The sequence below is a fragment of the Stegodyphus dumicola genome, chromosome 3, assembly GCF_044657685.1.
Source record: "Stegodyphus dumicola isolate Sdum_Otavi_A_Nest chromosome 3, ASM4465768v1".
In the NCBI taxonomy this organism is placed as follows: domain Eukaryota; kingdom Metazoa; phylum Arthropoda; class Arachnida; order Araneae; family Eresidae; genus Stegodyphus; species Stegodyphus dumicola.
In genome coordinates this window covers 74,527,352-74,540,334 of record NC_140770.1, presented here as the reverse complement: position 1 = coordinate 74,540,334, position 12,983 = coordinate 74,527,352, and the positions used below count along the sequence as shown (strand labels likewise).

General features: G+C 33.5%; 1 protein-coding gene across 4 annotated transcripts in view; it reads left to right on the top strand.

Moving 5' to 3' along the window:
* Positions 1–12,983, top strand: part of Epac (Exchange protein directly activated by cAMP) — a 445,559-nt gene that overhangs the window by 389,344 nt on the left and 43,232 nt on the right. For all 4 annotated transcript variants that reach the window (XM_085813001.1, XM_085813002.1, XM_085813003.1 and 1 more), the window contains 3 exons: positions 4,349–4,425; positions 8,316–8,383; positions 10,716–10,794. In XM_085813001.1, the coding sequence (XP_085669127.1) occupies positions 4,349–4,425; positions 8,316–8,383; positions 10,716–10,794 (224 nt within the window). The remainder of the gene's footprint in view (positions 1–4,348; positions 4,426–8,315; positions 8,384–10,715; positions 10,795–12,983) is intronic.

The following is a 12,983-nucleotide window of genomic DNA, read 5'->3' as shown; positions in this document are numbered from 1 at the left end:
GATCTTATTAAATGCAGTTTTCATGACTGTTTTTTTTAAAAAGATTCATTACTTAATATACAAAATGTATTATAAAAACTTAATTTTCCTTTTGCGATTGTATCACAAAAACACTTGCTTTCCCCCCTTTAGTTAGGTATTCATGAATACAATTAGGAAAAATTGCAGAAAAAATAATCTATTCTTTTACCCTGCGGTCTTTCAAAACTTCATATAGACTTGTTAGCCACATACATGTAACTTCAATTTATCGGAAGCTACGTTTAGATATTTTATTGAAATTATCACATTTACCATGCATGCTTTTGTAGTATAAGGGTTAGATCCATTCTGCAGGATCTAAATCTAAAAGCAGTGGAAGCTCAGTGATTAGAATCTCCACGACGGCATAATTTAATCTTCGCATTTTTTCTTCGAAAGTATTTGTCTCTATAGTACTACCTGGATTAAAATATGGTAGATAATAACCCCTCACCGACTAGATTGTATCGACTGGGTCTTGTGCTTTTTCTCTGTCATACATTTCATGGGAGAGAATGTAAGGAACCACTGCATTTCGCCGTATGTGTTTTCGAGATGTACGTGTTTATCATGCTTAGGTAGCAGTGAAAAATCCGTGGTTCGAATCCCGGTGAGACCGAAAATCCTAATGGTTGTGTATAATAATACATTTTTAATTAAAAAAAGAGGTAAGATAGATTTCTAGACGAAAACAATGTATTAATAACAAGTAATAATATATAATTTTACATAGTTATTAACAATTAGTTAATAGTTCTAAATTAATCAATAATTATTCATATATATATATATATATATATATATATGCCGTATTTCTTCGTTTCTAAGATGCCACTGATTGCAATACGCACTCCTTAAATTAAGCACCACCTGCAGAATTACACTTTTATTCTAGGCAAATCAAATAACTGGAATAAAAGACTCGAATGAATTTAGCAAAAAATAACCGGTTTGGATTTAATTACGATAATTATTTAAATTAGAAATTTGAAAAAATTTATTTGCAACAGAATAATTCAGAAAAATATGCGATTCTAGAATGCAATTGATTTTAACAGGCATACCATTTCAGAAGTCAAACAACAAAAATCAGCGTTATATTTTCAAAATTTTCACAGAACTAGTTTCGATGGTTTTACCGAACCACCATCCTCAGCTGCAAAACCGCAAATGAACAAGATAGGAAATAATAATTAGATAAGATAAGAAAGCCTTGACAAGAACAAGCAAGTGTCACCATCTGTTGATGAAACCAGAACTAAAACATAATTTCTTTAAAGGCCGAAGGCAAAGATGGAATGGAATTAGGATCGTTAACTAGAACAGAAAGATTTTTTTGAATGTGAAATGCCTCTAAAAAATGCAGTTCTCCAATGGAAGATGTTTTTTGAATAATTTTGGCAGCAGAAAAATTGAAAGTGTGATTTTGGGACCAACAATGTCGAGCAACAGAAGACTTCTGTGTTTCCTTTTTTCTAACATATACCTCATGTTCCTATCTTGCCTCATGTTATATCTTTTCCTATCTTATTCATTTGCGGTTTTGCAGCTGAGGATGGTGGTTTTTGCGTTGTGAAAAAATGCATCCCGGGACCGTGCCGTGAGAGAATCGAAAACATAAGAAAAACATATACTAGATATATAGAAAAACATATTAAATATATAAAGAAAACATACTGTAATAGGTTTCCAGATTAAATATCAGTTTATTCAATTTCATCACAAAAAAATAAAATCTTATCCTCATCAGAGAGTCTAAGGGGAATTCTTCAATTTGTCATTTACTTTTTTTTTACATTTAAATTCATATAAAAAAACCTTAAGGTTTGTCTTGGTAATTTAAAAGGGGAAAGGGAAACAATTGAAGGCCTGAGAATTAATTTAATATTCGACGTTGTTTTTAACTTACTTAAAGTTCAAACACAAAAAAATGACTTATCTGTTAAAGACGTCTTGAAGTGGAGGACTCGAATCCTAATAAGCGTGGACGTTGGCGGGGCTCATCTTTACGGTCACAAAATGGAAGTTTCAGAAGACATCGTCCTGTCCAGGCACTATTTGCTAAAACACACACGCAGGTAACCGGTTTTCATAATGACGATGCTATTTTTAAGTCTGGAAAACAGAAAACAGGAGCACTGCTGCCCAGCACAGCTATCCGCTTGGTCTTGAAAGTCTTAAGTCAACACACAGGTAACTGGTTTTCATAATGAAGACGTTATTTTACCTCTGTAAAACAGAAACAGGAGCACTGCTGCCCAGCACGGCTATCCGCTTGGTCCCTGAAAGCCTTAAGTCAACACGCAGGTAACTGGTTTTCATAATGACGACGTTATTTTTACCTTTGTAAAACAGAAACAGGAGCACTGCTGCTCAGCACGGCTATCCGCTTGGTCTTGAAAGTCTTAAGTCAACACGTAGGTAACTGGTTCAAATTTCCCTTTTTACCAGAATGCGGCAAGGGAGCATGTTTGCAGCTCCCGGCCAGAAACGTTTTTCTAGGCAATTACGGCTCGCCTGTTCTTGCTCATCCCAAGAGCAAGCTTCACGAGTAACGTCCAAAGTCAGTCTAGCCAGCCAGAGAGTGAGTAAGTCCTTCCAACTCGAATTTCCTTCGTCTCCTTCACAAAACGCGGGCTCCCACTATGGCTTCACTTATCGCCCCCTTAATTATGGCAAAATTTGCATTTTCAACCCCTGAATGCGGAAATAAGGGTGATCGCGCATGCGCGCCCTTCTTCACTTAGCCAACAACCGGACCCTCAATCGCCAAAAACCTGAATGACTTACACTGAAAGACAAGTAGCAACCTTTGACCTTTTTGTCACGTACTTCCTCTCTTAAGGTCAACTACACAATGAAAATCCTTCTAGAACATTCTAAAGGACAAAGCGCGCGAAATCATGACTTGGCAAAAAAATTGCTTCCCTTTCCCTGCTTCTTTCACAATGAATCAAAGCTTGTACTAAATTTGCAAATAAAGGAAAATAAATAATTTTCTTTTAAACTAAATAACCCAGAAGCATCTCTTTTTCCCCAAAATTAAAGCCTTAAAATAAATAATTTAGAATCAATTAAAATTAAAATTTCCATAAATCAGAAAATCATTCACCTAGTTTTTATACCGCTATCAGACAAATTCTCTACACAACAGTTGTTATAGAATAAAGTAATTTTTATAGAATAAAGTAAGATTTTCAGCAGGCAGATAAAATACGACAATTTTAGTGACACATGCAGATATACTTGTCTGCTAGTATAGAAATAACTAGAAAGAAAAACATCCTAAAGTACATTATTATTTTTTTAACTTTAGAAGTTATTACATACCATACCTATTCCTTCAAAATTTCTTTTCATCAATTAGTAAAATTATCAGACACTCAAACACTTAAAAAACATTGTATTCTAGAATAATGTTACTAAACGTCTCGTCTCGAGAATTCGAATTCTAGTACTTGAGTTTACGGACCAGGCTGAAATAATATTTCACAGAATGCATTATTAATTATATCAGATTCAAAGTAGATGTATTTAGTTAGATTTTTTTACCTCTGCGGGAATTATTTACTACCGCAATACACGCTTTGTGTCAAAATACAGTTGGTGTTATTGATTATTGAAATACATGCTGTAAGGAGAGTTTAATGATTAATGTTACAGATTTGAAACATAGTTATAGTAGCGTCCTTCAAACATAATCCCCGATTACTCAACGTTTCGTATATCTAGATGATCACTTTTCTTTCTTCAATCGTTAAAAATATGTTGGTCAATCGAAACATATCTTTCAGATAATGTGGTTGTTTATTATAGCTGTGCCGCAGTACTGTCTAACATCACCATTACAGTACCAAATTATTGGTACATTTTAATTACTGCATGACTGAAATTAACTGCATGACTGAAATATTTATGCGTATGAATAACAGCCTGCTTTCTTCTTTTATTCAAAGACTTGTTATAATATTCTAACTGTGCAGTTTTTGTCCAGACATTCGTGGCGTTCATTTGGTGACTTTGGCAATTTCTGGCCAAATCTGGCGAAAACATTAGTCTCCAAAACCATTGCCAGCTGGCGCTACCTCGCCAACACCAGTTTAGTGAGATAGTATTAAATGGGCTTTCTCCCCTGAAACCTTATTTTCCGGTAAAGCTTTGTTTTCTTGACGTCTTTCATGTTACATTATACAAGAGATACTACAACTTACATATAATTGCACTAAAACTATATACGTACATAGAAACTTCATAACATTATATTATTTTATGTTAAAATATATTTCATATTAAATAATTTCATAAATTTATGCTTTTTTTATTTCAGTTTTTAACCAAGGTGATGAAGGCAAATCCTGGTTCATCATACTTCGGGGATCAGTCAATGTTGTGATATATGGGAAGGTAAGGGTTTAAAAACAACTATTAATATTCCGAAGATTTATAAAGAAACGCGGGAAAAAACATTTTTTAAATGTATCTTATAAAGAAAAAAAAAGTTGTTTTAAATTGTTTGAATTGTTTTTATTTGTTTATTATTTGATCGTTACAATACAGTTTTTAGTTCTGTTTGTTATTATAGCAGCGTTTCCTAATATTTTCTTGATAAATGGAACCTTCGCCCAAACCGTATTAGGGGAGCCTACAATGGTACCGAAGGGCCCGGGTTCGAATCCCGGGGAAGACAAAGATGTTTGTAAATGTATAGTGTCGGTGCGGCATGGCGGTACTCTAAATATGCGGTGAGCCGAAAGTCCTCTCGAGTGGATTGGTGGAAGGGAAGAGGAGTGGGAGATCCCCAGGCCTACCCGGGTGTTCTTCCTCAAAATTGGGGGTGGAAAATTAGAAGTCCAACCTCTGTTCGGAGTTGGCTCTGGCAACCATTGTTCCATGTAATATGGACAAGACGACAACAACAACACAAATGGGACCCTTTTTAATGTCCTCTTTTATCCCTAGTGCGTTTCAGTAGTATGATTGTAAAGCAACATACCGTAAACAGATTATTGCAACAAAAATGGCAATTATTTTAAATATCACTTATTTGCTTCAGTACGTTATTTCAAAATTTAATTTATTTAAATTAATTAAATAATTTTAAGCAACGTATTCAAACTGCACTTTTGCATTTAAATTTAATGAAATGAGTGGCTACTTCTATTTATTATCTCAGATATACTTATGTTAGGCTTTATAGATGAAAACTGAATTCCAATGTCATGTGCGGTTCCAGTTGCAGTATGTAGTTTTTTGTCGACAGATACTGCTGAGAAGTCCATTCGAGCTGGAAATGGTAAAAGTGCGAGTATGGCTTTTTTGATACACATTTTTTAAAGTGCATTAGAATTCCACTAACGGCACTGATTTAAATTTTTCTTGCAACGATGAGTTGTATCTCATTTAAATAAAAGTTTCGTATTCTTCTGCTGACATGGTAGAAGGCCGTGTATTGATAATTAATGGGTTTTGAATCCACAATTCTTTTTAATATTTAATCTGCTGCCCATCTGAAAAATACAGATAAAAACCTTCACCCAAACCCTTCAGGTGCTGAATGATTTCTTCAATATATGTCTACCCTATCTGAACCCTTTCCTTTTCTGAAAAGTCTTTTATTGTTGGGAAGCAATCAGAATCGCTGGAGCTCACACAAGTTGTCCATATTTCTCTTTTTATTTTGTGAGCAGTAAATACATATACGTGTTTGACCTGATATTAACCTTTTAAGTTTTAATAATATGTTAATGGTTTTTTTTTTTTTTTTTTTTTTTTGTAAAAATGTCGTTTAAATAGGCAATTTTTAGCAGTAAGTTTCTATCAAATAATCGATCCCTCAGTTCGAAATGTTTGGAAAAAAGCATGTATCTCGTCCCTTAGCTCAAGAAACGTATTAGGACCTTTCCACGAGAGAGCCATCTGACTTGTAAAAGAAGAGAGGTACGGCCGCCAAGCCGGTATAGTGGTTAGTGGTTCCAACTGCCATAGCGATGGTCCCGGGTTCGAATCCCGAAGAAGGCATGGTTGTAACCTCGTCCCTTTATAGGATGAAACATTGTCTACCCATTAGGTACTTCCATAATAAAATGGTCCCATTAGGTGCTTTCATAATAAAATGGTAATCACTTCCGACCGTAAAGCAAATGGCTGTTTAATAAAGCGCCCGACCGTTTCGCCGCCCGTTAGACTTTCGCAATTTGATTGACTTTCAAAATTAATAAGTGGGAGCGAGGGTTAACTTTTTTTAATGTAGTGGAGACGTCAATTTTTTTTCAATTGCATTCTTGAATATTGTGGGGGGGAATGCAACTTTCGCAAAACCTTTCAATTGTGTCTCTGGAGCTGCGTGTAACATACTTTAAGAAATGCTGTTATAGAGTATAACGCCAGTTATAATGGAACGGAAAAAAAAGCTTTTAACGTGTTTTTAATTTTTTTCTTTGATTTAAGTAATATATAAAAATAATGTAGTATAGCGCTTATTTTTTAAAAAAGTAATTAAATTAGCTTAGAATTTATATGCATACGATATGTGGAACAGTCTATAATATTTGGCGAGATGTACCTTGCATGTATTAATAAAAAATTACATTAGTGTGCGGGCTTACTCTTCCCTATTTGTTCCATGAATTGTTGCTTAAATAACAAACACTTCCTTTCTAAAAACAGATTAAAAAGCTTGGTGGCGTTGTGCGAAACCACTTTGTGAACAAGGAATTTCCGTTTTATAATAAATATGCAAGGTAACTGTCAGTTAGTTTCTTTATCGTTTTGGTGCACATCCACTTCTCCCTCCCTTAAGTATTAAGTAGAATATTATTCAAATGCGTAATCTTTGTTGAAATACTATAGATGAAAATAAATAAATAAAATATCTTAATTTACATAACAGTTAGATCGGTGTATGAAAATATTGTAAACACTATAATGTTTCGTTTCGCACTGATGGCAACACCAATCTGAATGTCACAAATTGCAAATGCTTTGCATTTCCCCATAAACTTGGACACACTGTTATCAGGTTGATGACACAATATAAATGCTGCTAAGTAATGTATCAAGACTTTCATAAAGTCAGGAAAAGTAATTGAGTCACCCATTCCTTGCCTACTAAGGCATTTCTGGTAGTTGGAAACCGCTGACAGGTCAGATGGATCTTAAGTGGAACCTTTAACGAAGAAGCCTATAAACGCTACTTCGTAGCGAAGTTCATTTAAGATTATTTGTTAATTTGATATAATACCTGGTATCGATTGATTAGAGTTGTCTAATTTATGATTTTGATACATAGGGAAAACAACGAGAATCGTACATGAATTCCATGTATATGCATGAATAATTAATTACTCGTAAGAAATCAGCTTGCCGGGTGAAAGAGTAAAATTTCTACAATGTAGATTAGCTTCGTTAGATCAGAATTCACGAGACTAAATTTAGTCGAATAGATTCGATTCTAGCAAAGTATTGTGTAACAAAATGGGAAGCTGACTTCAAGAAAAACAGTTTTATTTGATGTTAATTTCATTTTACAAGTGCTTTCGGCGATTGAACAGTACCGACATTTTCAGTTGCAAGTGAAAGTTAAATGACGAACGAAAGATTAATGAAATTTCGAGAACTACTTAATAAATGACAAAACGATGCCCCTTTAGAATAAAAAGGAAGGGAAAATAACGAAAAATGTAAAGCAAAGGGTGCTCTTTAGGAATGAAAAATACAATCAGATCATGTCATAAGCTTAAGATAAAAATTTTGCCTGTTGTATTGATAAATATTGATTAATGTGATAATTTAGCATTAATTCGGTGCAAATCTATTAGAAATGTTAAAGCGTTTTCCAGGAATTAGTACATCCGTGCTAATGTAATAATTTTATCAAATAGAGCAATAGAAAGGTTAATAAAGATCTAGGTTTGTTTCAGGGGTCAAGACCCAGGAGAGATTGCTTTAATAATTTACATAAAATTTAATAAAAGCAACTTATTTATCGGAAATATAGCCACCATTATACTTAATAAGTGCACAATTAAATCATAAATTTTTATGGGGATTTTTACTGAGCTTATTTATTTTTCCCTTTCAAATAAAGATTAACAAATAAAGGTAGAAAAGTACGATCAGCTAGAAATGAATTTGATTCATGAAACAACATTTTGCGTTTAAAGAAGGTGCATAACGATACACATTGTATTCATTAAGATTTCGCACGATGAAAGTTAAATTTATTGCATGTATTTTGATATTCTATTGTGTAACGATTCCAGCATCTAAAATTAATTTATTTCATTTCATTTAAGGGTATTGTTTGCAGTCTTCACGAAGGAGATGACTTTGGAAAACTAGCTTTAGTCAACGATGCTCCTAGGTAAGAACCTGGACATTTCACGCAGTCCTACTTCCTTAACATCATGCATAATGCCTCAATTTATGAATCACTTTTTCTTGTCTATATGCTCTTCAGTCGAGTATGCATAATACAGGTTACGTATATTAACTACAGATCTGTTAGGTGATAAGATAACAAACATAATACGTTGTAGCCACGAGTAATTATATTTGACTGATTTGTGAAATAACACTTGCAAAATAAAATTCTCAAAGTTAAGGACATGAGAGTTTTATTATTAAATTAATCTTAAAAACATGAGATTATATTTGGAATAAAATACCCTGAAAAAAAATGCAGGTTTCAAATGCAGCGAAGTCGCTCACCATGGATACCTGAGTGCTTGTAATCATGGTCATTTTAAGGAATTTTGGGGCGCTTCCCTCCCGCGAATGTTCGGATGGAGGCCTCCTGACGTGGTCCATTTTAAAATCATACTTTCTGTGATATAGTTATGCTGTTAACTACTACTAATTATTTTATTTTGAAAAAAAAAAAAAAAAAGTAAGCATTTGCGTGTAATTTTTTCTCACATTATGAGTTTAAAAAATAGTGCAGTTTTCAATATAGAACACACATTTATAAGGGTAATCAAATTCTTCCTATACTCGGTGTAGCATGTCCGCCGTGAGGGTCTGCAGAAGATGCTTTATCCGACCACAAACTTCCTCAATCTGTACGGGCATCGGTGGAACCTATACTCAGTCTTTAACAAAAATTGAAAAGAAAGAAATTGCATGATGTTAAATCCGGCGAACGGGATGGCCAGGGGAGAAGGTTGTTGTCTCCCGTTGCAATAAGTCCAGTCAAGCGTTGGTGTCGAACGCGATTAAGGAACTCTTGTACGTTCCTGTTAAAATGGGGCGAAGCACCGTCCAATTGCAAAATGTAATCATCATAATTCTTGTTCAGCTAGAGGTAACAACTCGGTTTCCAACATGTCTAGAAATGAGTCGCCGATCACAGTTCCTTGTTCGAAGAAAAGTGAGCCGTCACTTTCTTGCGTGGCACCGCACAGAAAACGTACACGAAACTCGCGCTGCACTGAAACCAAAGATGTGAACACCTCGAAAAACCGGAGAACATAAGAAGCCTTTTCCTATTGCTGCCTCATCTTGGAAACTTTTGCTGCGGCTACGCAGTAAGCCATGACAGGCAAACATAGATAGCACATGAAAAACTTGGACAGTTGCCAATGCTTACGGTGTAGATTTAACTCTGGTAAGGTTAAGTCGATTTATTACTAATTTTTAAAAACATCCCATTAATTTATAAACGACCTGTATATATACTATATATATATATTTATATACTCACCCTTTATCCAGCTGTGTTTGCTCGCAACTTTTTCTCCTATGTTTCTCATTTCAATTTCTCATATGTTGGTAAATTGTGCACTTTTTGCTTTAAAAGTAGTTGAACAATGTATTTCTTATATTCCGGGTAATGTTTTTTACCTTTAGTTAATCTGCATGCAATAGTTATAGAATTATTACCAATTTAAAGTGTAAGTGGCGCCAGGCCTAACTTGGTGATTATTTTTTGACATTTGAAACATCTCTGAATGATTTAAAAAAAAAAAAAAAAAAAAAAAAAAAAAGCGGAAAGTGGTACTCGAAATTTATGCAAAAGATATTTACAATCAGATTTAAGCAATGAGTTATTAAACATAATTTTATTAAATATGAAAACAGTAATTTTAATCCAGATTGAGTTTAATATCTAATATAAATACTGAAACAAAGGAAGACAATGCAGAATGTGCACATCATCAAATGCAGTGGTATTAACTAGATACAAGTGAGACAGTTAGAAGGTAAGTTAAAACGAAAGTATATTCTAAGAGAGAAAATCAGTTATGAAGGCTATCAAGAGCAACTCATGTATCAAGAAAATATCAGTGATAAGAATAACTTCAACAGTCTCACAATCTCAGTTTAAACTTCAAGTACAATGAAATCAAAGGTTGCTTAATGAATGTTACTCTGGCATTAGTAGACATTATAAAAACTGAAGGGAAAAAAACTCTACCCACCCTTACGCTTTCTTATCCATATGTTCCGTAATAACGCCCAATTTTGTAAATAAATATCATCATCTGTCTATTTTATTAAGGTAACTCTGATATATGGTCATTATTTATTAACTTTAGTTTATATTATGTAGCATAAACATAAGTGTATCACATGTATGCAAATGACAGATGGATGTTTCGAGCCATTTGATCCGGCTTGTCATTCTCTTCGTTTTCCATTGATGCATGGAATGCATCAAATATCTGTTCGTTTAAGTCAATGTTGTGTTGTTTCAGGGCAGCTACCATCATAACAAGGGAGAACAACTGCCACTTTCTGCGGGTGGATAAAGAAGACTTCAATAATATCATTAGGGTAAGTATGTGTAATTAAATAATATTACTCCCGAATCTGCAAGATGCTATAATAAAGAGCGCAGTGTAGGCAAGTTTTGTTAATGATCTAAATATAAATGAACGCTGCATACCTAAAAATTTACTTGTAACTATCTTTCCATTTTCTTTTAACTTCTTATATTAGACTAGCTAACGCACGTGTTGATAATTAATTACGACATAACTAGTGGTGAGCTATGATATATTAATAAGCGGCTTGCAGTTTATCATATCACGTAAATTTTCCTGCGGAATCAGTATTTAAATTAAACTCGGATTCACCAATGAAGAGAACTCGTACCTTGCATTTAAGGGTTATTAGCGATGCAGAAGACATCATATTTAAGCATTTGTCTCTAGGAGAGGAAAAACGAGTACATTATCTTGCAGGCTTTTGTAAGCTCCAATATTCGTTTCCAGTAGTTGTTTGAGAAGACATGTTTTTTTGCCTTGCAATTGCATGACAAATTTGTCTCACCAGTATAAAGGTACAGCTTCTAAGGATGCGGAAGTAATCTTTGGAAAATACCGACTTTCCAGAAGACAAACGTTTTCAGTGATAAGAAAACGCTTCCGTATACGTGTGAGACATTTTTATCAAAATTATTAAGATTCTGGAGCTTTCTTGCTGCAAGTGACCAGTTCACAGACTAAGAATCATTCGCTCTGGCTAACATTCATCTAAATGATATTTCTGAGTCACATTTAACATCATCTAAATGCTTACTAACCTATAAACTTACTTAGAGCTAGAGTATGTACACGAATCTTAATATTGTTTCAGTCCGTATTCGCTCTTGTTCTTTTATGTGCAAATTCTGGGCATTAATAAAGGCCCATGTAAATGTTTTTTGTTTTTTTGTTTTAGTAATACGAATTAACACGCGTTATTTTTATAGAATTTTAAATTAATAATTGCTGGCTAGATGTCATTTACCAAGTTATACTTAAGTTTTACAAGTTTTGCTACTGTACAATGTAAAATAATATCTTTATTTTGAATTTATCAATTGAATAAGGGAGACAGTACGGAGGTTATCAATCTAAGGGTAAGGATACTTCGTTGAGCAGATTAGTTGGGAAACTGACTTTTTTATTTAAGTTTACTTGCGAAGGAAACGACGAAAGACTAGCCTGATTGTTGGAATTCGAACACTTCACGATTTCTCGATTTTCTGGATTTCGAACACTTCTCGATACTCGATTCCATTTTCGAATTCGAACATTTCTCGATTTCTCGACGGATTTTGCGACAGCTCAATTTAGCATCATCGAAAAAAAGTATTTTATTGTTATTATAGCCCATTAGTTACCGTGCTGTAAAAGACGCTTAATACTCGTAGTTCGGTTCGGGGTTCGAGTCCCGGTGAGAGCGGGCTGACTGCACGTGCGATTTCGTGATTTTCTCCATGTGTAAGGTGGATATGAGCCAAATGTAGTTTAAAAAAGCATTTTCGGTGCATGCCTCCCTTTACGTTTAGTACCTAATGGCGGAGCTCGTAGTAAATAAAATACAATAAAATAAATAATGTAATAACTGTTATTAAAAGTTATTACATTATTTATTTTATTGTATTTTATTTACTACGAGTAAAATATAATAACTGTTAAATAAAAGTAATATAATAACTGTTAAATAAAAGTAATATAATAACTTTATTTAACAGTTATTATATTACTTTTATTTAACAGTTATTATATTATTTATAAAATAATATAATAACTGTTAAAGAAAAGTAATAACTGTTATTATTTTGTCAAAGCATTCAGAAAGCTCGTAATATTGCACAGATATTATTATTTTAGTTTTCTTTGTTATACTGCTAGCATTTTCTGTCAAAAGCATATTTTAGCTCGTCAAAGTTAGAAACTAAAAGAGTCTTCTGCTTTTATTTGTGTTTCTTAAGAATTGATTGTTTTAATTCGCAATAATGAAAATTCTGTGCAGTGAAAACTTTACCTTTAAACTGAACTCAAATTGTTTCAAGTATAATTGTGAATGAAATGTATAATATCATTTGTTTCACAATAATATAATTAATAAATTTTGGATCATACAGAACATTTCGGAAGTTACATAACGTTTACTGAAAATCTGGACGGCTACATTCATAGATAAGTGCGATAATTTCATTTTAAAAGATTGCCGTGGGTAATTCTTACTTGAAT